The 25,297-nt window shown below is 40.9% G+C and overlaps 1 protein-coding gene across 25 annotated transcripts in view; it reads right to left on the reverse strand.

Annotated features, from left to right (window-relative positions):
• The window catches only part of LOC119649806 (hemicentin-1), a 604,512-nt gene that overhangs the window by 30,078 nt on the left and 549,137 nt on the right, over positions 1 to 25,297 (reverse strand). For 11 of the 25 annotated variants that reach the window (XR_005249195.1, XR_005249193.1, XM_038052127.1 and 8 more), the window contains 3 exons: positions 16,475 to 16,615; positions 6,565 to 7,086; positions 6,199 to 6,330 (listed from right to left, as the gene is read on the reverse strand). Coding sequence is in view for 19 of the 25 variants with exons in the window: in XM_038052127.1 (XP_037908055.1) it covers positions 6,199 to 6,330; positions 6,565 to 7,086; positions 16,475 to 16,615 (795 nt within the window). In the remaining 6 variants the exon portion in view is untranslated. Of the gene's footprint in view, positions 1 to 6,198; positions 6,331 to 6,564; positions 7,087 to 7,398; positions 7,638 to 15,322; positions 15,357 to 16,269; positions 16,294 to 16,474; positions 16,616 to 25,297 lie in introns of those variants that run through there. The other 14 variants (XR_005249199.1, XR_005249198.1, XM_038052132.1 and 11 more) reach the window with 5 other exon arrangements.

Consider the following 25,297-nt stretch of genomic DNA (forward strand, 5'->3'; position numbering starts at 1 on the left):
TTGCCTCCTAGTGTACCGTTACGGTCTTGAATGAAGTGCTCTAACACACTTCAAGGCCCTGATCCAACATGGATTGTTGCGCTAACGATTATTATTAAACAACGGCGAGAAGGATACATCTATAAGTAGATGGCAAAAACATTGAGACCGTTCAGAAAACGGTTCAACGAACACACAGGGTGAACTCTCACTATCAGGCCATGGTTGGAGAAGCAGCATGAGGAGATCAATAATAATCTCACGTGATTTCTCACGGAGCGACGACAATATCGCCATTACCTCAATAGTTTTAAATTAAAAAAGGACTCGAAACTCATATTTTATTAGCATCCTCGTCCTCCTTCAATGAAAGGAGAAACTTAGGAGAAATTAGCAAATTTGGTGTGGTACGCGCCATCGTTCGCTGTTCAAAAAATTAAAATGAATAAAATGCTTCCCCCACGGTTTCCGAGGCGATCCCACTCTTCCTGTACTACTCTGGGGACGACCCACTCATCAGGCGTCTTGGGAAAATCCACTACATGGCATAGCCCGCAATGCAATTGTCACCCTCTTATGTATGGCCTATCCCCAGTCGCTTCCGTCTTCCGATCACATCGCACATCCGCTTTGCACCTTAAAATCCTCCGAAATATTACCTTGGTACAGCACGTAACCTTTTCCGTCACTAATGTCGCTCTAATAATAGCTACTAGTTGCCCCGGAATGTCCCTTCTGCGTAGGGCACCCCAAATATACTCCCTATCCGGTATCAAAAGCTTTCTCGAAGTCGATGAAAAGAAGGTGCCGTCGAGATATAAATTATGCGCACAATTCCAAAATGATTCGGAGGGTTTTGATGTTATCAATGCAGCACCAGTCTGCCCTCTGTCGGTTAAGCTTTCGAGATGAGCGTTCCAGTATTATTTTAGCTAGTATCTTCGGGACGGCAGAAAGCACACAGATACCCTTATCACATAACTATCACACTCAAAACGGTACCTTTTTAAGGTTTTGTTTGTAAAACAAAACCTTATTAAAATCGTTTTACTGTCTGTCTGTCTGTCTGTCCGTCACACGCATTTTTCTCGGAGACGGTTACAGCGATTGACACCAAATTTGGTAGAAACGTGGGAACTGTGAACGCTCACGCATATAGTGAGCTACATCCTTTTACGATGAATTTAAGGGGGGATCCCCATACATGCAAAAGAGGGGTGTAAATTTTTTTTTCATCAAATATAGTCATGTGGGGTATCAAATTAAAGGTCTCGATTAGTACTTTTCGAAGCCGTTCTTAGTTTTGACCTTTGTTGAGAAGGTGGGGAGTGTGGGGGTTGAAAGTGGTCATTTTTTTAACGAACCCATTCTCAGGAACCACCTAGCCCAAAAATCTGAAAAAAATCAGAGGGCTGCCACTATATGGTGCCTAGGCTCCGAAATACCCTCCATGTCGATAGCTGTTCAAATAAAGTTAATAATAGTATATTACTATAATTTCTAGTAATTGACAGGAAAACCCCCCTTAAGTTCATCCTAGAATCACAAAATTTTGCAGCAATGGCTATTTTCACATAATATATACATATTTCACGTGCTACATGCTAACGGGACAAATGCACACCCAAATCTCTTTTTAAAAGAAATACACAAAACCTTTCATACCTGAAGCGTGTAGCTTCCGGTTTCCCGACTTGTTTTTGGAATTTTTACGATCATCCCCTTTTCCAGTCTCTGGGAGACGTCTCGGATTCCCAAGATTTCCATACGAGTGGAAGCAGCAGATCTGCAGGTGCAGCTTCCGGATGAAGCCACAGTGGTGGGTTACGCTGACGACATAGCACTGGTTGTTGTCGCAAAGCATCTTGAAGATGCTGAGTTATACTCAAGCGAGGCAATCAGTGCTGTCAAATGCTGGTTGGAGAGCTCTGGTTTGACGTTTGCGGAGGAAAAAACAGAAGCAGTCCTCATCACGAAGCGCCGGAAGAGAAATCACGCCTGTGTTACAATCGGGAATCATATCATCACTTCCAAGCCGACCATCAAATACTAGGGGGTGGTGATAGACAGGAAGCTCAGTTATAAGCAACACTTACAGTATGTTTGTGATAAATCATCCACTGCTAGTATGGCCCTGGCGAGGATGATGCCGAACGTGGGAGGGCCACGGCATACCTCTAGATTGCTTATAGCCAGGGTGGTGACCTCGATCATGCTCTATGCGACCCCAGTTTGGAGGGAGGCGTTGTGGATGTCAGGGAATGCTACCAAACTGAGTTCAGTCTACAGGAGGACAGCCCTGAGGGTATGCTCTGCCTTCAGGACTGTCTCAGATGATGCAGCATTCGTCATCTCCGGAATGATGCCGATTGACATCTTGGCAGATGAGATGGCGAATATATACAATGCAAAGCCAACCTCTTCCTTATCACGGACGAAGAACGCTGAGAGGGAGAGATCCATAAATAGATGGCAAGAGCGGTGGGAACGCTCGGGAAAGGGTCGGTGGACGCACAGGCTCATTCCTGCCATCAAGGAGTGGTTGGAGAGACGATACGGTGAGATTAATTATAATCTCACCCAGTTTCTCACGGGACACGGAGGATATCTCCAATACCTTCACAGGTTTAAATTGGAGACCTCACCCGATTGTCCAAATTGCAATGGAGTCCCAGAGGACCCACAGCATGTATTCTTCCACTGTCCGAGATTTGTGGAAGAAAGGAGGAATCTAGAAGAGACTCTAGGAGAGGTGCTGGTACCAGAAAATCTGGTACCGAAAATGCTAGCACATCAAGAGAATTGGGATGCGGTCAACTCCATGATCGCATCTATTCAAGATAAATTGCGAAAGGCAGAGGAAAGGAGAAAAGCGCCGCGTATAGAAGAAAGGTGACAAAGCTAGAGTGAGCTGACTCCGCCCCGTGATGTAATACCTTATGGTGGTTCCGCGGGGCAGGGAGGGAGTCGGGGGTGGTTTTAGTGGGTAAAAATCCCACACGCTGGTGTGTCCAGACCAGTGTCTTTTTGAAGATTTCCACCTCCTCAACAAAAAAAAAAGATAGACAGACAGTAAACCGATTTTAATAAGCTGCTTGGAACAACAGTCTGTATCCACGAGTCACGGTTATTAGCCTTTTCAATACGAGGAACGTCACCGGAAGACATACGGTTAGGGACCATGGTGAACTATTCTTTCCACCTTTTCAGTTGTTTGTCATCGTGGATGACGTCCTTCACAGGACCATCGAAAGATTTGCGGCCAGATACTCTTTCGTGATGGAGTATAGATTTCGGAAATCATTGCAATCTGCGGCTCCTTCCACTTTCCTGACCAGCGAAATAGCAAATTCTTTCTTGTCTTGACGTAAACTACGTGGAACTTCTCGGGATTTCGTTCAGCCTACTACTACGGAAAGCAATGCTGTCCATCAGACAACTACAAAGCTTCAGCGTTGACATAGGACCCGCATTCTGAATAAATCTTACTTTAGATTCCGAAACAGGAAAGGTATATAGGGAAAGGTCTTTTTTAAGAAGAGGGATCGGGTGAATCGGCATTTCGCAGATTCAAAAGCAAAGCAGTTACAATTGTGATAGAAAGGCCAAATTACAAAGCAATATTCAAGAATGTTTCCAACGAGCGGAAGAGTATTAAAGAAAGTTGGACTGCGGTAAATAGGATAAAACTAGATATTCTGAAAACGCAATTGACGATGTCGACGGAGTGAAAATAAAAACGAAGCCCGTCGTCGAAGGTTTGAAAGGAGTTCAGAGATTGTAGAACTTATCAATCAAAAGGGTAGGAAGAGGATGTTGCGGAGGATTAGAGTAAGTGTGAGATTATTATCTAGAGAGCACCAACGTACTAAAATGTCTTAATTGGATTGCGGCGAAGCACAGACCGGTGAGGACGAAGCAAAGGCAAACAACTTAACGTCGCCTACGTAAAGTAAGCGCGGGTACGTGATGCAAGAAGAAAAGTAGGAGACGAGCTACTGGATAATTAATGGGAGTAAGGGGAGTTGAGCAGTTGGAGTGGTTGACGGAACCAAAAGCTTTAAAAAATTGGTATAAACGATGCGTACCTCCTGCCGTAAATTAGCAGCGAGATTGAAAAAATTGACAAAGTTGTAAGCAATGGTTCGATGTTTCACAAAACCATGTTGCTCTTTTGCTATGTGGTGACCGAGTTGCGCGATCGAGCAGTGATTGACGTATCTCTCGAGGATTTGGGAACAATAGGACAGAAGTGCGATAGTGGGGTAGTTCCCAACTACAGTAGACGCATTGCTTTTGAGAATGAGAATAATAAAGCCGTCTTTCCAAAGATGAGGAAAGTAGTATTTTTGAAGACTTTTTTTTTGAAAATTGTGCATAAGGGGAGGGAGATGTATTGTAACTATGAAGAGACTGGACTGGACCCATTGGGACCAGATCCGATGTTGGTGTCAAGTGTATTAATGAGGTCCTCAACCAGAAAAAAAGAGTAAACGATGAGCGGCTCAAACTAGTTTGCACCTAGAAGAATCAAAGATTAGGTAGAGGACGTAGAGAGAAACATGGAACAAAAGTAAAACAAAAGAAGCCACAGGATTATTTGGGGGAACCCAACGAAGTGTATGAAAGTGAAGAAAAATTGAGCGGGATCGCAAGAATCGCAATTTTGGAACCAAAGGCATTATATGTCAAAGCGTCGAATATCACTTACGTGCTTTGGTATTGGAGTTGATTTTAGTAATAAGTACCTCATTCACTACTGCGTTTAGGCTAGCGTTCTTTGAGAATGTATAACTCCTTAAAAAAGGATGGCAAAGAAGTAGACAGTAAACCAATTTTAATAAGATGAGAGCGAATCAATGGCAAGCAAGTACTATATTTGAGGGGGAGGAGCCTCTGGGCACTCGGACTGGGACAACCAAGTACTATTCCTACGTAATTCTCACAATGCGGCACACTGGAGGAACAACGCAACAAATTTTTGCTTTACTTTCAGGTTAAACTCTGTTAATCTGTTCCTTCTCTCTTCATTTTCATTACCCGGAAATACTTGCCCCATTCAATCTTTAAGAGCGACGAAAAAAGCTAGTTCTCAATTCATTCTATTCAGTCAATTTACTAGCCCTCGTTCAAAATCGTACATATATAAATGTTTCTTTACTGTCTGCGTCATTTCTTTAGCCAAATTCGCATTTAATTGTACACTAGCGTGGGAAGGTATATAGCATTGCAATGCTAATCACCAAAAAAAACAGAAATTACTAGATAGGATTTAAGGGCGGACAATTTTATGTAAGATTGTGCGGATTTAGCTTGAAACTTTGAAATAAAGTTCAAATTACATTTAAAGTCAATACCTAAAAGACGTTAATTGTTATTAATTTAGGACGACGGAAATGTCAAAACGTACTATGTAGTAGGGAAAAGGAAAGCGCAATGCTGACCACATTGCCTCCTAGTGTACCGTTACGGTCTTGAATGAAGTGCTCTAACACACTTCAAGGCCCTGATCTAATATGGATTGTTGCGCCAACGATTATTATTATTATTATTATATTAAAAGGAAAACGCTGGGTATAATCAAATGGATTTCTTACCCAGTCCAACTAAGACAGTATAGAAACAAGATGATTTGACCTATGGATATCACAATCTTGATATTATGTAACTAAGCTCTAATACGTAAAATGACAGACTATCTAAACTTAATATTTCACGCCACATTGGTAAATAATTACACTTACGTCTATATAAAATTGTGTTCACTTTTTCCATGTGAATGCAATTATAATTGAATTCAATAAAATATATGTACGTATATCAGTCTTTCCCTATATCACTGGGAATAATATTAACTACAGAAGCTCAAATTCAAATCCTTTTCGGGGAAAACGGGGAAACGTTGAAATCCGATCAACTTATCAATAAGGAATCCAATAACCCATAACAATGTCGAAGATAAATAAAAACTGAAAATATATTTTGTTCAAGCCTTGGAACGTACATAAATACGTATGTTTTGTAGAAAACAACAATTGGTGTAGGTGAAAGCACGCGGACAACTCTCCAAAGCTATCGCTACTGAAAACATTCCTACAAAAAAATTTGGGCGCATTCAAAAAAGTGCTTCGCTAGGGCAACACACGCAAATGCAGGTTCTGTCTTTATCATTCAATTAAAATTTAAAAAATTAAAAACCAAACATAAAACATATCTTACTTTGTCTCGTACCATTATTATTCGGTTCACTTCGTGACGACCCAGTGACAACGGCGCTGGGCGACGAGCTGGCACCAGCCGTTGAGGGTGCTATCCTTGGCTTCAAAACGGACGTCTTCTTGTACGTTATGACTATTGTTTGTTAATTTGATCGTAATTAAAAATAGAGTAGAAAACGTACGTAAACAACAAAAAATGTTGGCATTCAACACAGCAGGCAAAATTATCGTCATTTCAAAGCAAACAGCATGCAAGAGTTTAAAACGCACGGACGGGGCAGGACGTTCACACATGTTGGGAAATAAAACAAAATAAACAAAAGTCAGTAGGGAACTCCGAGTGTGTCATTTCTGAAAATGGTTTCACCTCCAGAACATCGGATCCCCTTCAGACGGTGCTCCGTGGCGAATGGGTTCGATGCGCCCGAATCACTTCGCTCCAGACGCTGTCTACCGAATATCCTTGATGGGCCGAAGAAATTCAGGAAACGATCTGCGAAACTGTGACTCGTGCTCCCTGCGGAGGCATCAGCGTCGTCCCGGCGGCTTTGGGTCTGCCGACTAAATATCTCACCAAATATCCTTTCGAATAAACCCCCACTGGTCCCGGTGGTCTCGGCATCTGGATGGTCTGTGACTAGATTTGTCGACCGGTCGTCATTGGATGCATCCTGCAACGGACGACACCCTATAGAGCTGTCTTCCTCGTCCTCGTCATTATCACTACCAGTGGCCCCGTTTCGCCTGGTTCGCCGCTTCTTACCTTTGCGGGGCAGGAGCTCATTAGTGCTGCATTCCGAAATATTATTTGCATTTGTTGAGTTTCGACTTGATGGAAGGATATTTCGCTTGGGGAGCGGCGGGGGTCGGTCCTCATTATCTCGTTCACCTGATAAAATATTGTTATTTGTACTGGCGTGGACCGGGCATGTTTTCCGCTCGGGATGTCGTATCACTCCTGATGCATCTGGTCTTGCATCGGGTGAAGGGTCAATGAATGTAACCCTGCTACCGGATTGTATGCAATCTTGGATTGCAGCATCTCTCGAGGAACTGTTCTGTTTATTCTCGGTGCTATGCGTTAGTGGTGCTACCAAAGTGGCCAATGGTTGCGATAATGATGATGAAAGTGTCAAGGATTCTGATTGATTTTCGAGATCTTGATTTTGATTCGAAACGGGATTTTGCGGTGGTGCTTCGTTCGCTGCATTTGCTGATGAGTTGGCGGATGACTGCAGTGTTTGGGATGCTGCACGAGGCGACACATTTGATCGATTTGCACACATATTCTGCTTTGTGTTACCCTTAACATGAACCATCACACCAGGACGAAGTGGCCATTTAGGGGGACTTTTTGGTATATCCGGTGTAACTCGTTGTGTCGCCGTGGGAGTGTTCTGTGGTGGCAATGGTGGTGGGGACGCTTGATATGACAACACACTAAACACAAAGTGACAAAATGTGGTTCGTAAATGCAAAATAAAAATGGAAATTAGAAGCAAATGAATGAATATTTAGGTAATGTACTGGGTTAAGGTGAGTTGTACCGTGGAAGTGCAGTGCAATGTGAATATCCTAGGGTTGTTACAAGCCCATCTAAGTAAGGTTGCTTACTAACATTAACTAGATAAAGAAAAATATGATTCAAACTGGTGAAACACCTCCATCACTAGCGCAACAGTAAATACAAATTGGATCAGTGGAAATACCTTTCCCTACTATTGGAAAGTTAAGTTCACAATGTAGTATAGAATGGCCATAGGAAGCCTATTTGGAAAGTCGAAACAAAATACTATGAATTCCTAGCCTAGAACAAATTAATTTAGTAGAGAGGAAGCCCTAGGATGTTGAATTCTAAAAAGTCTAAGATTTACCCAAATACAAATCTGCTATATGGTATGAATATGTGATACTTCAATATAAAATAGGATCTAATCAGCGTCCACTCAGCCCCGATTTAACAGCGGCTAGCGGTATGTCATTTAGTTCCTAGTTTTCTAGGTATAGCTTCCATTGGGGTATCCTGTTAATGTTAATGTTAATTATCTAAATATCCTGTGAGCCAAAGTAGCTTGGAAAGGACAGTTGCTAAGCATATTAGCGGTGCAGGTTCGCTTTGAAACCCAAGTTTCAAAGGTGGGACCAAGGTGACGATATTCAAATGGACGCTTTATTCTAAAGTTATTGAGATGAGAGAGGACCCTTACCTACCTACCTACCGAATGGGTTTAGTGGTAGCAAGAATATTATTACGACTGACGGAAGAGGGGTGGAGATAGTGATTCCCTACGGACGTGGAGTTTTCTTAGGGGCCCGCAGCAGAAATTTGAATGAAATAAAGGATAATAATGGACAGTTTTTACCACCCCGGGCATGAATTTTCTCTCTACCCTCTCTCGTTATGCTGGATTCTGTTCTAAACCATTAAGATCCTTTTTCAAACATAGTAAGTATGTGACCTACAAACTTCTATATAAATTTTATTTAATCTCCCAGAATTTTATTCCGTCTCTGAAGATTTTATATAACAGTTTCAGAGCTTTACCACTTCTCCAGAATAATTTCTTTTAAAATCGGTGATTTTATTATTTGTTGTTAACTGGTTCAAAATGGCATGTGTTGAGGCAGGCACCCAAAAAGAGAGACGACCGTTCCATGGCATACATTGCATGCACTGAGCAACAGACCCGATAGATTAAATCCAGCTTCAGTGTCACGTTAAGCTATGGGGTGGGGGTTCCTTGTCATTCTTACATTCATAAGTATTCTGCACTCGAGTATCTATTTGGCCCTCTTTATTGATGACATCAACTCGGAGACGATGGAAAATAAGAATGAAGGAAAATGGTGTTATGCTAACCCCATTGGGAGGACGAATCGGGGCGCACCCCGGGTTTAAATAAAAAGTTTATTCTTGAATATCCATAAGGATTTACTCGCATTTACATTAACAACTACCTCTTGTCATGTCCGGGTAGCTCGGTAGCTAAAGTGTTAAGCTGCCGTAGTGGAAGATCGCTTTTCAAATCTCAATTGTGACACCACTCGACTCAGCTGTGAATGAGTACCTGAGTTAAATCAGGATAATAATCATGGGCGAGAGTAGTGCTGACCACCTTGCCTCCTACGGTGCACTGTAGTGTACCATTACGGTCTTAAATAAAGTGCTTTAATACGCTTCAATGTCCTGATCCAATTGGATTGTCGCGCCAGCAATTTTTATGCTGTCAGCCAAGTTCTTTACCTAGATTGATTACAGGGCTTGTCACCGGTAGACTTTTCACCCATATCTGATTTCCATTAAAAAGTCTGATTCAAAGCTCTATCGCAATCAATTCACGGTTATACATATGTATTTACTTGTCTTGTGTGAAAACCTGACTGAGATATACCTCGTTTGAAGGCTACTTTTTAAAAAAATATCTTCTAACACGGACCCGCTCAACTACATTCCAAACTTTATTTCCGAGAACCCAAAGTCAACCCCACAAAGCAGATAAAGCTATTTCACTATGCTCAGGAGTAATCCAGACCAGAAGTGAAAGTTATGCGAGCCTAATTTTGTTCAAGTCGCTATACTGCGTCTGCCTTTCTCCAGGAAGACTATCGCGCGGACGGTAATCACTCCTTCGTCCCTTTTCGATGGACCTACCCCTAAATAATTTATTCGATTTTTAGTCCTTGATTTTCGTAGATTTGCCCGATTTTTTTCTAGAAAGCGACTAAGCGCTAATTTTCGGTTTCTTTTCTTATCTTAAGGTTAGTCACACCTGGATAACCTTTTTTCATTATTGACAGCACATTTTTTTTATTGAAAAATAGTCCAATTTCCAATTTCTACTCGAGGCATCGTTAGAAGATGTTGAAATCGATGGACATGTGCAGACAATACATTTTGACATGCTTAGGGGTAGCGAGGGACACGTCTAAAAAACGTTAAAATAAACTGAAATTAAACGAACACGAAAACAGGATGCTATGTAAAATGAGTAGTCCATTATGCCTGATCCACACTTGGGTTTGGCATAGTTTGTGTAACTTTTCAAATGCTTGCAGTCGATCCGATCTAGTGTCGGTATTCGCACAAATCAAAAGGAATTTGGTTGCCTGCTCAGAAAACGCTAACGAACTTGAAAACGTGTGAATGGGGATTTTTGGTCCCAAAAATCAAGCCACACCTTTGTGAAGATTTGTAGTTGGCGGCAAACGCCAAGCATGTGCAACCGGCAATAGAATGTGCACGCGGTTCAAATTGAAATAAAAAAAATAATTTCGGTTTGCTGTCATTTTGGCAGAATGATCGGTCGTACAAGTATGGAATGCATGGATAAATTCTAGGACTGGAGTTGGAGTCAAATGAACCGACCTCAGGAGAAGTTATGACGCGTGTACCGCAACCAGTAGAAACTTGGAGGAACTCTACCGTGACTATTTCTGAATAAAATGCTTGTGTTAAGCGGACATCAGACGGCGGAAGTGTGACTTGCCAGATACTTTATAAGGTGAGATACTGATAAAAGAGTTCTTGGCTAAAGCAGATGAACATTCTCCTGTACACATCAAAAGATCGGTCTATCGACAAATTTATGTACAGGCCGGGTAGTAAAGAGAAGAACTAACAGGCGTGGTCAAAAATGGCTATGAGAATATTAAACCAAAACGGCGGATGAAAAGAGAGTGGGCAAGAAGGGGGTCAACATCCCTCAACTGTAGTGTCTCATTGGTGGATTACTTAGCTACTATGGTAGTTAATGCTATAAACTGTATAGAAAAAGAGGACTGCATCACAACTATTGCAAGGGCGTAGAAAGATGCCCTAGATGCTAGGCATTTGTCAGCAGACATGGTCAGTTGGAGTCTGACTGGGATATCGGAAGAGCTACTGCTGCGTTGATTTGGGAGGAGTTTGACGATCCCATAATCTCCTCCAATGCCAGTAAAAAAATCGGGACGGGAAACTGCCAAATTAGGAGGCGCATAAGTACAAAACGAAACAGAAAGGCAATGCCCCTCATTGGAGGGAAACTAATTGAATTTAGCAGAGCCTAGTGCATGCATGATGAATCCTTAAAACTCAATGACGCAAATTCGAAAGGCTTAATAGAGAAGGAGCGAACGATACTAGAATCCTTCTCGTGGGGCTCTAAAAGGTAAGAACGCAGAACCTCCTCTCATTGAAGAAGGAAAGAAAAAATAAAAAGCAGATATAGCCGCGGTTTCAGTGACACCGATTATAATACAAAGCAGGTAAAACCCCAAAAAAAAAAAACCGTGAAGATGTGAACCAAGGCTACCGTAAATGAATGGGTTATACATAAAACGGGAAATCCCCCTAATCGAATAGCATTATTGCGGTTCCCCGGAAGGTCAAATCCGATTCCAAGCTGATGCACCTTGGAGAAAGAGTCGGCTGAATCAAACGACGGAGGCAGTTTGAAGTTTAAGAAGTAAAAAGGCAAAAAGTTTCCTTTGCAAGGTGAAAACATCGTGAAAGACATCGCTAAACAATGCGAAAATATTGACGAAATTATCACGAAAGAGTGCTTCTGCGAGATAATTGAGAGGCCTTGAATTTTGCAATTACAATATGCACCAATGGCTGGAAAACAAAAGTATGTTGAAAATGTGGAGGAAAACGGCATATATTCATGAAATGCAAAATTGACCCTGAATGTATGCTTACCGAACGGAAGGAGGGGGAATACCAATATGCCACAAGTAGCAGCAAGGGCCCAGTATTTAGGAAAATCAGTCTTATCGCAACGATACCGACGCTGTCTAAGTCAAAGATCAAACTGGAACGACGACAATATCCCAGAAATTATGAAATTTCTGGATTCGTCAGGGATCATCAATGACTGTTGTTCACATTTACAACTGTCAAAACCCCAAATCATAGTTGACGATTTAACACTTGGGCTAAGTTAGTCCAACTAAAAATTCGACGATTCCGCGGAGCTGAATGTAGTGCCTGTTAATTCTGGAAATGTACGGACCTTCCGATGGACATGTTCGCCCTCAGTAGTAGATCTAAATTATGTATCACTTTTAAGTAACTTGGTTTGTTAGTTTGCACTATATTCACAACTACCACTAGACGATTTCCCTTCGGGTCGAAAATGGACCATCCAATGGAGGACATTCTCGCGGAGGAAGAGCTGGAAATCCAGATTTGTCCGTGAAACTATTTGTGGGGGATTTGTTATCAGAAGGCTACGATTTTGAAGGCGTGATTTCAGAAATATTACACATATCCATGCCAACGCGGTCAATTCTCTCCAATAAGGAATCAAACTACTAGTAGCATGATGAAGGCGCCTAAGAAAACTCAGTCAGCGAGCAAGAGAGAGAGCAAACTTCGGACCAAGACTTCCCAGTCCCCCCCAGTCCCATGTACTAGTAGGCGCGAATACTTCAAAAGCCTTAGCGCAGAGGCAGATTCAGATCTCTAAAGGATAATGCGCAGGGTTATTATCAAGAAACTAAGGGAACGAAGATCACAATTAACTTGCTCAACCTAAAAATATAAACCAGACTTGGCAGTCCTCATCATTTCTGCAATAAATTAAAAGAAACTTATGGGGTTTTGTCGGAGAGCCAGAGTTTGAGGAATGGATGGGTAGTTTACGCTGCTTAGTAAAAAAAGCGGAAATTGGCTTTACCACCAAAGCCTATTTGGTTTTCATTATGGGCATGATAGAAAAATTCCCAGGAAGGGTAATTTACGATGCCATACAAGTGGTATTGAAACGAGAGACGTGTTCTTCATCAAATAATGGGCCGTAGTGGCTTTGGAGGGGGAAATGGATTGATACCTCATTCTCCAAAACAGGTGGTGAGCTGATCAAAAGTTATATTTCCGAAAAGAAAATTTGGTACGATATAGATACCGGCCTAAAGAGTCCGCTGTCACTGCGAGAGTGATACAGAATACTGTGCTAGGCTCTGATGATTTAGTTATGGTTACGGATGTAGAAGCACACTACTAAGAACATCAGCGCCATGATAGGTGGCAAGAGTTAGTAAAGTCAGGTCTAGTTGAACAAAAGGTGGACGCGATCTTGATTACCAACCGTAAGAAAAAGAATACAATTGATATTAAGGACACTAGAAATCAGAATCAAGTGCCTAGTAATGGTGATTGGTGGGAACATTAATTTTAAGGGATATCTGGACTATGCCTGCGACAAAGCGATAAACACTGACGTATCGCTTGTGTGGATATTAGACCACTGGCTTGGCATTGTAGACTATCGGTGGTCCTAGGGGTCCCTTCCAATCAAGGGATTGATGTAATTTGGCATGGCCGATCAGGTGATTGAATACTAGACAGTGCCCCCAGTGTATAATTGGCAGAATCTTAGCAGAAGCGTTCCTGAAACAAGTCAATCAAGATGCCCAGTTCCGATGGCTTTCAGATTGGATTCCCCGATGTAGACTTAAGGGAATTGGGGTGCCCTCTTCCTGTCCTTATATCGCCCTATCTATCTTTTAGACATCGTGGGAGAGATATTAAGGAGATTGATAATTACGCCGGTGTATGTTGGTGGTGTCTCAAAGGCGAGCTCCTTCAACGACCATTGTCATAGCAAGGATGTGAATTTAGCTCGGACGACAGAGTTCGGCGGATGCTGCACGGTAGTTATGGAGAATGTCGGGGTGGATACAGATCGTTAGGCAATGCCTATAATGTCGTTATGGGCAAGGTAGATCGTCAAAAGTCACCTCAAGTGACTTATCCCTAGCGTGTGTTCAAAATACTATCAGCCCTTTGCCAGCACCAAAAGAGAATGAACCTCAGCTCGAGTGGTCTATTGTTTATTAAGCAATAATTGATATAGTTCAGAGATACATTGGCCTTCAACAAAGAGTGCTCCGTGGAGACGGTAGAGACGATATCGCAATTAAAGGCACAATAAGAAAATTGTGTCCTTGGCTAATTATCTTGGCTTTTTGGGGATCACCCCTCCCGGAGACTCTTAAGACAAGAGTGGAATGAAATTCTAGAAGAATACATTATTATGCAAGACTTCCTCAATAATCTACATTGATAAAACGAATTGCACGTTACGACAGATCTGTCTTTATGCTACAGGTCAGCCAACAGTGATCAGTTTTGGACACGAACTGGCGGTGGTTGTGTTCGCAGAACGCACCGATAGCTTGAAACGATACGTGTGTTAAATCATTCACACCATCGAATCATGATTATAAATGGGAAAGGAATTGAAGTTGGAAAAGGGAATGGTTAGGGAAAGCAATATTATCACCACCATCTTATTCGGAACAGTGACAGTGATAATCAATGCAGGACTGAAGGGCCCATGACTTATGCCCGTGAGAAGGCGGCCAGGGCTAGCTTATGTCTAGCAAACATAATTTCCTACACGGGTGGAGCGAACGGCGATCCATTATGCCCAGACAGGAGTCACATATAGCTCCTGGTAATGTGTGAACCAAAGGCTATCGAGATCTTCTCGCAACTGATCCCATTCTTAATGAGAGAAGAGGGACAAATTCAGCTGATGTGGTTTAGACTTTCGAAGAGAGGAATTGTATAACAGCCAGCGGCAAAGGTGTATAGCTCTAAAAATACCTCATAAAAGGCTTGAGCGAAAGAATAAGGAAGGAAAGGTGGCACAATTCCTTACGAGAGCAAAGATAGGAGGAAGGTCGGAGGATCTGAAAACAGAAAGGGAAACATTTTTCTAAACTTTGCACCTCCACCGATAGAAAGGAAAGATAAGAATAGTGAATCTCAAATATACAGTTTACATGTGTGTCTAAATATTATATGCGATAGAATCTCTTTATTGAAAAATTTATCTAAATGTTAGAACAACTGCGAAAACAAATAACATTACATGCATTAGTGAAGAAATAGTACTAAAACATCCACTTAATTTAACGGGGTTTTCACAACTTACGAAAGATAGCATGAAGCAACATAAAAGTGCATTAAATAAATGAGTTCAAGAAATATGAAACGAAATTAATTTTCCAACATAAAGTAATACTCCATGAAATTTGAAGAAATTAAGAAATTATCTTGAAGAAATTATGAATAAATAAGGACTTTCCCAAATGAAGATCAAAAATGAAAAAAAAAATGAAAGTGGTCTTACCTTTGAGTTGCGCTGATCGAAACATCCGTGTGATCTTTGTTATTTAACGGTGTGTTTTATAATTTAGGACATTTTTTAATTTTTTTACAAATTTCAGTGTTATTTTTTTGGTCGTTATTATTGTCATGTTGATGCCATTCAACCAATTGTTTTATTTTGTTTAGTTACACAATTGAGCGTGAAAATTAGGCAGTTTACACAAAATTCAGTTCAATTGTTCAAAGATATTTTTTTTGTTTGATGATGAAAAAGCGCACGAAAAAATGGAAGCAAAAACAAAAAGGCATCGTTAGTCAAAAACACAAACATTTTCTTTGCAGAAGTAACAAAATATGTTTGGAAAAAATGTATGAGTTTATCATTTGAAAAAAGGGACTAATGAAAAATATCTCGGTTAGTAAAGATATTGAAGATAGAGGGTGATGGTGGTGTTATGATATTAAAACAGAACAGTTGTATCTGAGAAAAATGTTCAAATTTCAAAAAGCCAACAACTTTTTTTTATTTTATCTTTAAGGTGGGTTTCTTTAGTATTTTTTTTTTAAAAAGTCGACATTCACAAAAGTCATTTTACCATTCCTTTCAAAATTGTTTAGAACATAGCACTATAAAATATGAATGTAAGATATTTATGCAATTGGAAGTTTAGCAATACAAATTTCAACCATAGCCCAGAAGATGCACGCTTCAACCCAAACACAAAACTTATGAATATTTTAACATATCTCCCAATGCAGCATTTTCAAACAATTCCTTAAATTTATTTTTACCCTCAAAGCGAAAATAAAAGCTTCTTCTCGCAATTTTCAACAATTGCATGCAAAGGAATTTCCATTGGGGATAAAATCGATAAATATTTAAATTGAAAAATAAATAAAGTCGGATCGTAAACATGAACATAAAGAAGGGGCGAAATAGGTAGGAAAATCAAAACTGTCTCAACTTACAAAGTATAGGCTTCTGCATAGAAGCTTCATTAACGAAAGAAAGAAAGTAAAATGAAAATCAAAGAAAAATGACATTCCTTCAGATGTTGTGATATGGAAATTATTAATTTTGCTTTTCAAATAAAAGAGGTAAATAATTGAAAGTATCTTAACACTAGAAGGAAAATAGATTTTGGAAATGGTTTAATAAAAAGGTTACACTCACATTTATCACGCCTTCTTCGACGCCGGCATATACAAACTATGACGCAACAGAGAACGATGAGTGCTAGAAGAACACCAAGTACAGATGCCACAAGGATAATTAGAGTGATTTTATCCCATCTCTGCCACCAAGATAAATGCCCTAGAGAAAGCAAGAGATAATTGTAGTTTCGATTTTTATCTTAGAAAGAGATTACTGAAAAAGTTAAAAGTTATTTTTATAATATTCTACTTGCTAAATATTTGTTAGTTAATTTAAAATAGATATTTATTAGTGATTATTATTTAAGATACAGTTGCTATAAACTTCAAAACCATATAAGAGTATAATATCGAAATTTCTGAATTCTATCTGAATTTTTCAGTACCCTACGGGGCCCAAAGTCTGATTTGACAGCTTTGTCAACAGATGTTCAATATTGAGCCTCTATATGAAATCTTCAGCCGCTATGGGTGGATTACCCACTGATTTTCTAAGTCGCCTTTCAAAGTGGATTTGCTTTTTCAGTTATAACTTATGTAGCCAAAAATGCGAATTCAATTTTTTTAATACTTTTTCATCCGGACTGATGTAAGGCTACTTTTTCGCCGTTTAATAAAATTAATAGTTGAAACTTTCCCAAAAAATAAAAATAGCTTTATTTCGTTCAGCGGAAACAATTATACAGTCGGGATCTGAGAATTCAAAATTCTAGGTTTCGATGATATTCCAGGAAAGACTTTCTAAGTGTTTCTTTCCGATTTCAAAAATTCGGTTTCTAATAATTTTCCAAGGACCCTAAGACCAAGGACTGTTTTTTCACAAACCATCTTAACATTCTTTTTTTTTAACTTTTACCTACTTCGGATTTTTTAAAAGGACTACGCCACAAACAATCGGCGCAGATAGCATATTATTGGCATCACAAACATTTTGGAAGTTTTGTAGAAAAGAAAACCTTATTAATATTTGCTCACTGTCTGTCTATCTGTCACACATAATTTTCTCAGAAACAGTTATACCTATTGGCACGAAATTTGGTGCAAAGCTAGGGATTGGAAACCTACATGCATGCAGTGAATGATACCATTCTATGTTAAGTTAAGGGGGTCCCCTTGTGTGGTAGGTAAAACGATCGATTTTCTTCTTTTTTTGCATAAAATGATGAGGACATGTTTAGAGTATGTTGGTAAATTGATTTTCCAGCATTCAAGATTATTAGGTAGTTAGAGCTGTTAGAAGCAATGGGCCTATTGTAAAGTGTGGACTTATTACCTGAGACCAATTAACACAAATGTAGACTTATAATATTTGTTATAAATATATACATAGAAAATTTTAAAGTCAATTAAGCTTGGCACTGTAACGCGTAACAGCTACGGCCAATTCCAAAATTGGGGATCACTTAATAAGTGGTTAGCTTTCGCAATGAGTAGCAAACATGACGGGATACCAAAAACTGGACGCTTCAGGTGTGGCAGATTTTGAGTTTCATTATGTGAGGAACCTTGAGTGTATAAGACTCCATTTGTGCACTATTTTCCAGAGAGTACTGTAGAGTACTGTGTCGATAATAGTCAACTTCAAACATTTCTAACTAGGAGTTCAACATTTTTAGCACTTGTGCATTAGTTGGCCTAAAAGAGATACCAATCGAAAGTTTCTCTCTACCACTTCTTTCACCTGTTCTCCCGGATGGTGTACTTCCAAAAGCGTCTTTAGGTCCTCAGCTCTGGAGTTTCCGAAATTTCCATCCGGTTTTCAAAGAGAGTCCAACTTAGCTGGCTCATTCCTTTTGAGGACGCTACAGAGCCTTCAAATCTCTCTGTCGCCTTCCAGTTCCTTACTGTATGCTCTAAAAGAGTCTTGATTCAGAAGATTTACGATCCCTCTTTGTTCACATTCTGAGTTCCGAAAGTTTAACTAACCTTCATTCTTATTGCTTCTACAAGCACGATTCAGAAATCGTTTAGTTGAATTCCTGAGTCTTTGCAATTTTGAGTGCTACTGGGGAACCTTTTTACTGCTTTGACTACGAGCAATTGGACAAGTCTCTTTAAAGCACTCAAAAGTGTGCAATTCTGAGTTTCCAATTTATCTTCTATCGCCGAAGGAGGCCTGAGTCGCCTAGGCAGCTCCACTTTGTAACCAAAAAGTTCATTGAATTTTATCCAATCCATTTTACTAGGTTTCCATCATTGTATTACAGACTGTTCGCTTGCGATATTCAGACTAGATTCTATGTAACGGCGATTTGAGAGTGGGACTTCATCTAGCACTCGGCAGCCTCTGACTAATTCTTTGCTCAGTTTTGAAGGGTAGATTGTTGGGTCAATTATTTCACATCTTCTTGGCCCCACAAAAGTAGCCTACGTTCGCGGTCATCAGACCAGCTGAAGTTATCAAATCAAACAGCGTCTCTCCTCTACAATTGCGTTTGCTACGGTCAAAACAGATATGCTGACCGCTTGCATAGCAACCTATTAAGTGTCCAAGGCCAATACATTCTACATAGACTACCAGATCCCATAGTTCCTGAGTCAGGGAGGACACAAACGATCACACCGCAAGTAAGCAGTCTCAACTATGGCCTTCCTCCTTTTGCCTTTCACCTCATATGGTAAGCTTTTCGCAACTAGATCCAGGAAGTAGACTCACGGTTGCCCTCAATAATTTTGACATCGGAACGCACGTTCTCGGCTTCGAGGATCTCTCATCGACGAAGATCCAATACCACCGATTTTTCTTAAAACGAACACATGGTGCTTGTGCTGCAAATATATAAGAGCAGTCCTGCAGCTTTGCCAACCTTGCTGCCAATAGATTATTATATATGATGTATATATTATATTACACATCGGTATTAGGCCAGTTCAGTTCCCATCTCTGGCTTCCATTCCTTCCGCTTTTAGGAGAGGTAGAGACGGAAGAGAAAGTTCTGACAAGCCAGGTTCAGCCCATAGTCCCCTCTCCTTTGTGGCCGAAATTGCCTCCTGCGACCCTTCTTCTCCCGTTTTCTGAGAGAATCATGCAACAGATCAGCCGTAATCAGGTTTCCAGTTCCTCTCATTAAGGGAGTTACTCTCATTCTAGCTGACCGCGACATAGACGGTGGGTGCAGGCTGTTTACTGAAGTGGAGAGCATGTCTCCAACAGATTTATCCATGAAAAAATATGAATCTGGTGGCGCCTTCGAAATACGCGCCTTAACAGCGGCTTAGTTGCTCAAAATTGTGGATGTGCTTGTGACTCCCTACCAGTTGGAGAAGTACAATCCGTTCTCCCATCTTCATGTGCGTTAGACACTCTTGGTGTAGTAGTAAAATATAAAGGCTTCCCCACCACAGAAAGGGGGTGTCCGAGGGGACGCATGTCAGACTACTGACGTTAGTGTGATATTGATATTCAGTGTTCTAGTTGCAGTAAATTTACACAAGGGGGGCGGCCTTGGGCTTCTATAACTTTGTCAGTAATAGAGGGGTTTTCACTAAAGGAAGTAGCTTGCTTTATACCATAGCCTATATTACTTCAGTTCGTGCTGGAAACCCCATCAAGTCAAATTTCCTAAAAATCAAATAATACCGGGAATTCATTAATAAAACTAAAACGACTTAATTTTCGGAGAAGTTTATTTTGTCTTCTTCAAAATAACATCCACCTGGAGTAACGAAAGTGTGTCAGCTTGACATCTAGTCGTCCATGCGCCGCTGTTAGGCCGCTACACCATCTATGGCCTGAAATCTCTTTCCCCGAAGTGGTAATTTTAGTTTTGTAAAGAGACAAAAGTGGGATGAGGCCATATTCGATTGGTCGATGGCATCTACTCGGCGATCATCAATAATCAAGCACAATTCGATTGATCGCTCTACAATTCCGTCCGTTTATGGCATACGATATCCCTCGCGCTTTGCAGTGCACTATTCTTTGGTAATTAGAGAAAACAAGTGTGAAGATTTTCACACTTGAGCATATTCGGCGTGTTTTTTTTTTGACTTCCTTTTTATCGGTATCTGCCTCTCGGAAAATTGCTGACTTGTCTCTATTTCAAACTCGTAGACCCTAGTTTCGTGTCCTAGTAATCATGCCTTTCTTATAGGTCAGGCTTCAGAAATCATATCCTCCGCAATCGCCTTTCTAAGTTGTTTTTGCATGAAATTCAGCACCTTTGGCACGAGCTGGGATGCGACAACTCTGCTGAGTGTTGAGCGGTTCAATATACAATGACAAATTCATGATTTTCCAGCATAATTTTTCACTTTTTCCCTCTACCCACTATACCGCCACTTTTAAAGTCTTTATACCACTCGTATGCTCGAGTTTGAGAATGAAGCAGGCTCCTTAAAGGCGTTTTGAAATATTAGAATATCGTCTCTAAAGAAAAGGTTTTGAGAGACGCCAATATTCTCAGATCGAGATCAAACCCGATTCGGAATTGATGGACCTTGGAGAAGGCGTCAGTGGAATCAGACGTTCCCAAAAAGAGATTTGGCGGTGAAGCTTAAGAAGTCTCCGGGCGAGATCGCTGACAATTTTTTCGACCAGGTGGAGAGTACCTTCGGAGATGAGGTGCAAGTACGGACGAAAGTGCAATAGACTGTGGTACAATGTAAGGACATTGATCAAGTCATAATCAAGGAAAATATCCACGCGACCCTAGAAAAACAGTGTGGACTATTCAGTTTGCAATAATCTGCAATCAGAGGGCTCGGAAAGCGCATGGCACACAAATAGCAATTATCAGCTTATAGACAGAAGCAGCGCTCAAACTGCTGATAGTTGGTAACGTAAAATTAGATTGGATCGTCTGCCGACTCAAAGGACAGCGCAGTTGAAATCGGCGAATCACGGCATGATGTACCGGTGACTAAATCAGTGTGGGGGTACACCAGACACCATGTTTTGCTCTAGGCTTTCACGGAGCCAGACTTGTTGCTTGCAAAAACCGGAAATGTATCCACTTTTCGACTGACATGCGACTTAAGTGAGTACTAGATTGGCGAGAAGAACGGTGCAAACGGTGTCAGAACATTTGTATCAGTAACATCCCCGTAAAACTAGAAACCAGCACTGAAGAGGATGCATTCGTAGAGATATTATTTGGTCCCCATAGTCCCGAGCTCAGAAAAGATATCAAAAATAATGGGATGCACAATGAGAACATGCAATGCTGCCATGTCAAGGAAGTTTCATCAATAGATCAAGTTAAGCAATTGGTGGAACGAAGAAATCGCACAGTTGGCCAGCAAGAACGATTTGCAAACGATCTAGAGAAAGACCAGACTTCGACGAGAAGTATACGTGAACTTTGGAGGTAGGCTGTACACACCAGCAAGTGAGAATACTTTGAAAAAACTTGCGTGGGGGGGGGGGCAAAGCAAAAACAGGATCGTTGTGAAGAAGATGAGGGGGCGAAAATAACAATTGACTTGCCCGCATTTTCGTATCAATGTAGTGACGGTGCTCTTCCCCACGCATAAAGAGAAAGGTAAACAAATATAAACAAGCGTTGCATATCCTCACTATACCTGCGGGAACTGGAGAGATGCTTGTAGAGATTTCCCGGAGACTTGGTGATACTGTTCCCAATAGAGGCCTTAAATGCTGTTGAAACGAGATAAAATTGGTTTATCAGCGCATTTGAGAAACGCAAGTTAAAATGCGGTTTCCCGTCCCGAGGGAAAAGGTAAAAACAATTCTTGCTACCGAAGCCCAATAAGCTACAGGGACAGTCATCATCATACCGTCTGATTTGCCTTATGGACACAGTAGATAAATGCTAGAAACGGTTGTTTCAATAGACTCCACGTCATAGCATACAGGGCCTGCCTATCAGGGCGACAGTTTGGTTTTCCCCGAGCTCATTCAGCGATCGATGCCATAGACGAGGTTCTGGAGTTGGCTCGGAACCCATTGCCCTCCAGTAAATTACGTACCGTGTTAACATTGGACGCCAAAAATGTTTTCAGATTGGCTAAAACGGGTGTCATTAATTTCTCAACTAAGCTTCTCGAAAGTTACCTCTTTGAAAGTACACGTTGGTATAAAACGGATGATTTGCACAGCACACCGTCAGGGCTTCAGTAGCACAGGGCCTAGTACTGCGGTCTCTCCCGTTCAACCTGATCTACAATGGAGTCTTTGTCCTTCCTGTGAGGAAGGAGCGATGATATCAGCATATATTTGGTACGGATCATCCCTTATATTGGAGGCCCAAGATATGGTCACAGATTACTTGTGATCGGAGTAATTCGTTGCATCTTATTATATGCCGCACCGGTCTAGGAGGAAGCACTACTACGTGGGAGCAATTGGAGGAGTGTAAGACATAGGAGGGCAAGACTTACCTAAAGGTGTACAGCGCCTTGAATGCTGTGCAAACAGCTGAAGATCTGGAGCATGTTATGTCTACTATCCAACCCTTCAGAACATCATCGAGGAAATGCAAAAGTAGGAGGCAATCTGGAGCACGGTAAAATCAGTAATCAAAACGATTCAGGAGGAGCTGGGAAAAGTGGAGTTCGCGAGAAGGGTACGATGAGCGGGAGGCATGGTTTCTTAAAGTCCAATCTTCTCCGGAAAGTAATGTTTGGTGGTTTCGGGGGGAAGGGAGAAGGAGAAAGTGGGGTTGATTTTATTAATCGCGTGGTAGTGTCTTTCTAAGATTTTCACTTCCAGCTATAAAAACAAGTCCAAAATCGGAAGCTCGATATTTCAGGTGTTGAGATTTTGTGTATTTCTCGTGTAAGTATATTTGAGTGCAGAACTGCATTTAGCATATCAGACGGTAACCAAGGTCATGAGGAGAAACTTCGGACCCAGGGCAAACATTGTGACCATCCAATTTTAAAATCAACCTAGTTTTAGTAAAGTTTCCGAGTCTTGGATAAATTCCCGAGTTCAGAGCTCATTCTTTGAAATGTCTTCTACTTTCTATTCGTACCTCCGGATTGCAAACTTTAGTTTTCAGTCTACCCCATAAACCGGAAAACCTGCGTGCTACGAGTAGGGCCATAGAGTGAAAACGTAGGCGAGGAGACAATTATATAATATAACAATCAATATAATTTTACTAGTCGAAGGTCTTTCTCTGCAACCCCCGAAAAAACTCTGGACTCAGGAGATCACATCCATCTCTCTCTTCTCTTTCGATGGATCCGCTTCGAAAGAATCATTTCCATTTTAGGTCTTATTTTTCTTATCTCAAGAATGTAGGTGGATTAAAGGATTAATATTGGAATTAACTCCAAAGTACTTTCTTGTTAAAGCAGTTCTAACGAGGGAGGAAAGAAATGGAAGCATGGAAAAGAGATTTTATAGAAATCAAGAAATACTAGGTGGGTCCGCAAAATTGTCACCCGGGCCCAGATTTCCTCTCTACCGTTCTGAGGGACATCTTCATTTATGATCAAAATCCCTCTCCGGTGAAAAATGCGGAAATCAATACATGAAGTAGATATTACAAAATGTCATCATTATGGTGCTCCGTTTATGCAGAGTTAGTCGAACTCTCCTGAATACCATTTTCACTATTCCAAAAGTGGGTCAAATTCATTAAAACAGCAGCGAATTGATTAAAAAGATAATTGCAGTGAACTCTGCCTAGATATGCGTATTTATCCAAAGAATTACCATTTCATATCAGACAATAGAATATGCTGGAATGCGTATGTATATTTGCAGGTCTGAATACACCATATTGTGTCAACACAAAAATTTTTCTATTTTGCCTAAAATAATCAAATAGACCTAAGGACGCAGCCATCCAAACAATTTCCATCGAAAAATATGAAAATATGGAAATTGACTACGAAATTATGACAATAGTTTAGCTAAATCAAAACTACAGTACATGAGTGGAATCCAGGCAGGCCTTGTGTAAACTGACCGGGACTGGACTAATTTGCATTTCATGGCCAGTTCCATTTTCCAGAAGGCAAACACTGGAATATTTTTATTCAGTTTTCCTCCCCATCTCCGCTCGTCCCAAGCTTTATGGAAAAAAAGGAATCTGAGAAAAAAGGAAAATCCACTGTTGTGTTCTCTACCCCCGGGGATAGCCTGCTTTTGTTGCTTCCCACAATAAATCGTTGACCTCGTACATCTTCTCGGACGTGTAATTATAGCAGGCAACACACCAGCAGAAGGACATGGACTAGAAACAAAATACTATGGAAATGGTCGTCTTTGATTGCCCTCATTTTCTGACACGAACTAGACCTGGTAGCCCTCATTGTTGCTCGTCCTGCCTGTTTTTGCATGTAACGGACAAGACACTTGGGAGAACTTGGATATAGGATATTTAGGAATTCTTTTTCTCTTCATTTTTTCTGTACTATTATTCCGAGCTTTAGTTCTTGCTTTTCTCAGATCCAGGGATGGGGTCGGGTTTACTTCTCCCAATGAATTTCCCTCAGACGAACATGAGCCTTTGGATTCCCCCCATGGACACTTCAAGACTAAATTTTCCTCCGTAACTTGCCCTCCCTGTTCAGGAAACGCTTGGAGCAAATAGTTTGCACAATGCTGTCGCCAATCTACCCATTTCAAACTACCCGAATGGGAATTTAAAATGAGTTAAGGGCGGAATACGAACAGTTGCTGAAGATGACCATTGCCTGTCCGTCGGTGGTACGGAAGCGCCAGCGTGCACCCAATGCTCAGGCAAGCGTTAATCTTCATTTCATATACTTGCTCTCGTGGGACAGCCAACTAAGGCGGAACCCAAGGCGTTTCAGATAGAGTAATCGAAATTATCACTTCTCTCAATAAGAAACGGCTCAAATGGCTGTTGCGACAATTGCAGAAAATGGAAAAGTTGAAATAAAAACAAAATTAGGTCATGAA

This window comes from Hermetia illucens, chromosome 2 (genome assembly GCF_905115235.1).
Source record: "Hermetia illucens chromosome 2, iHerIll2.2.curated.20191125, whole genome shotgun sequence".
Lineage (NCBI taxonomy): Eukaryota > Metazoa > Arthropoda > Insecta > Diptera > Stratiomyidae > Hermetia > Hermetia illucens.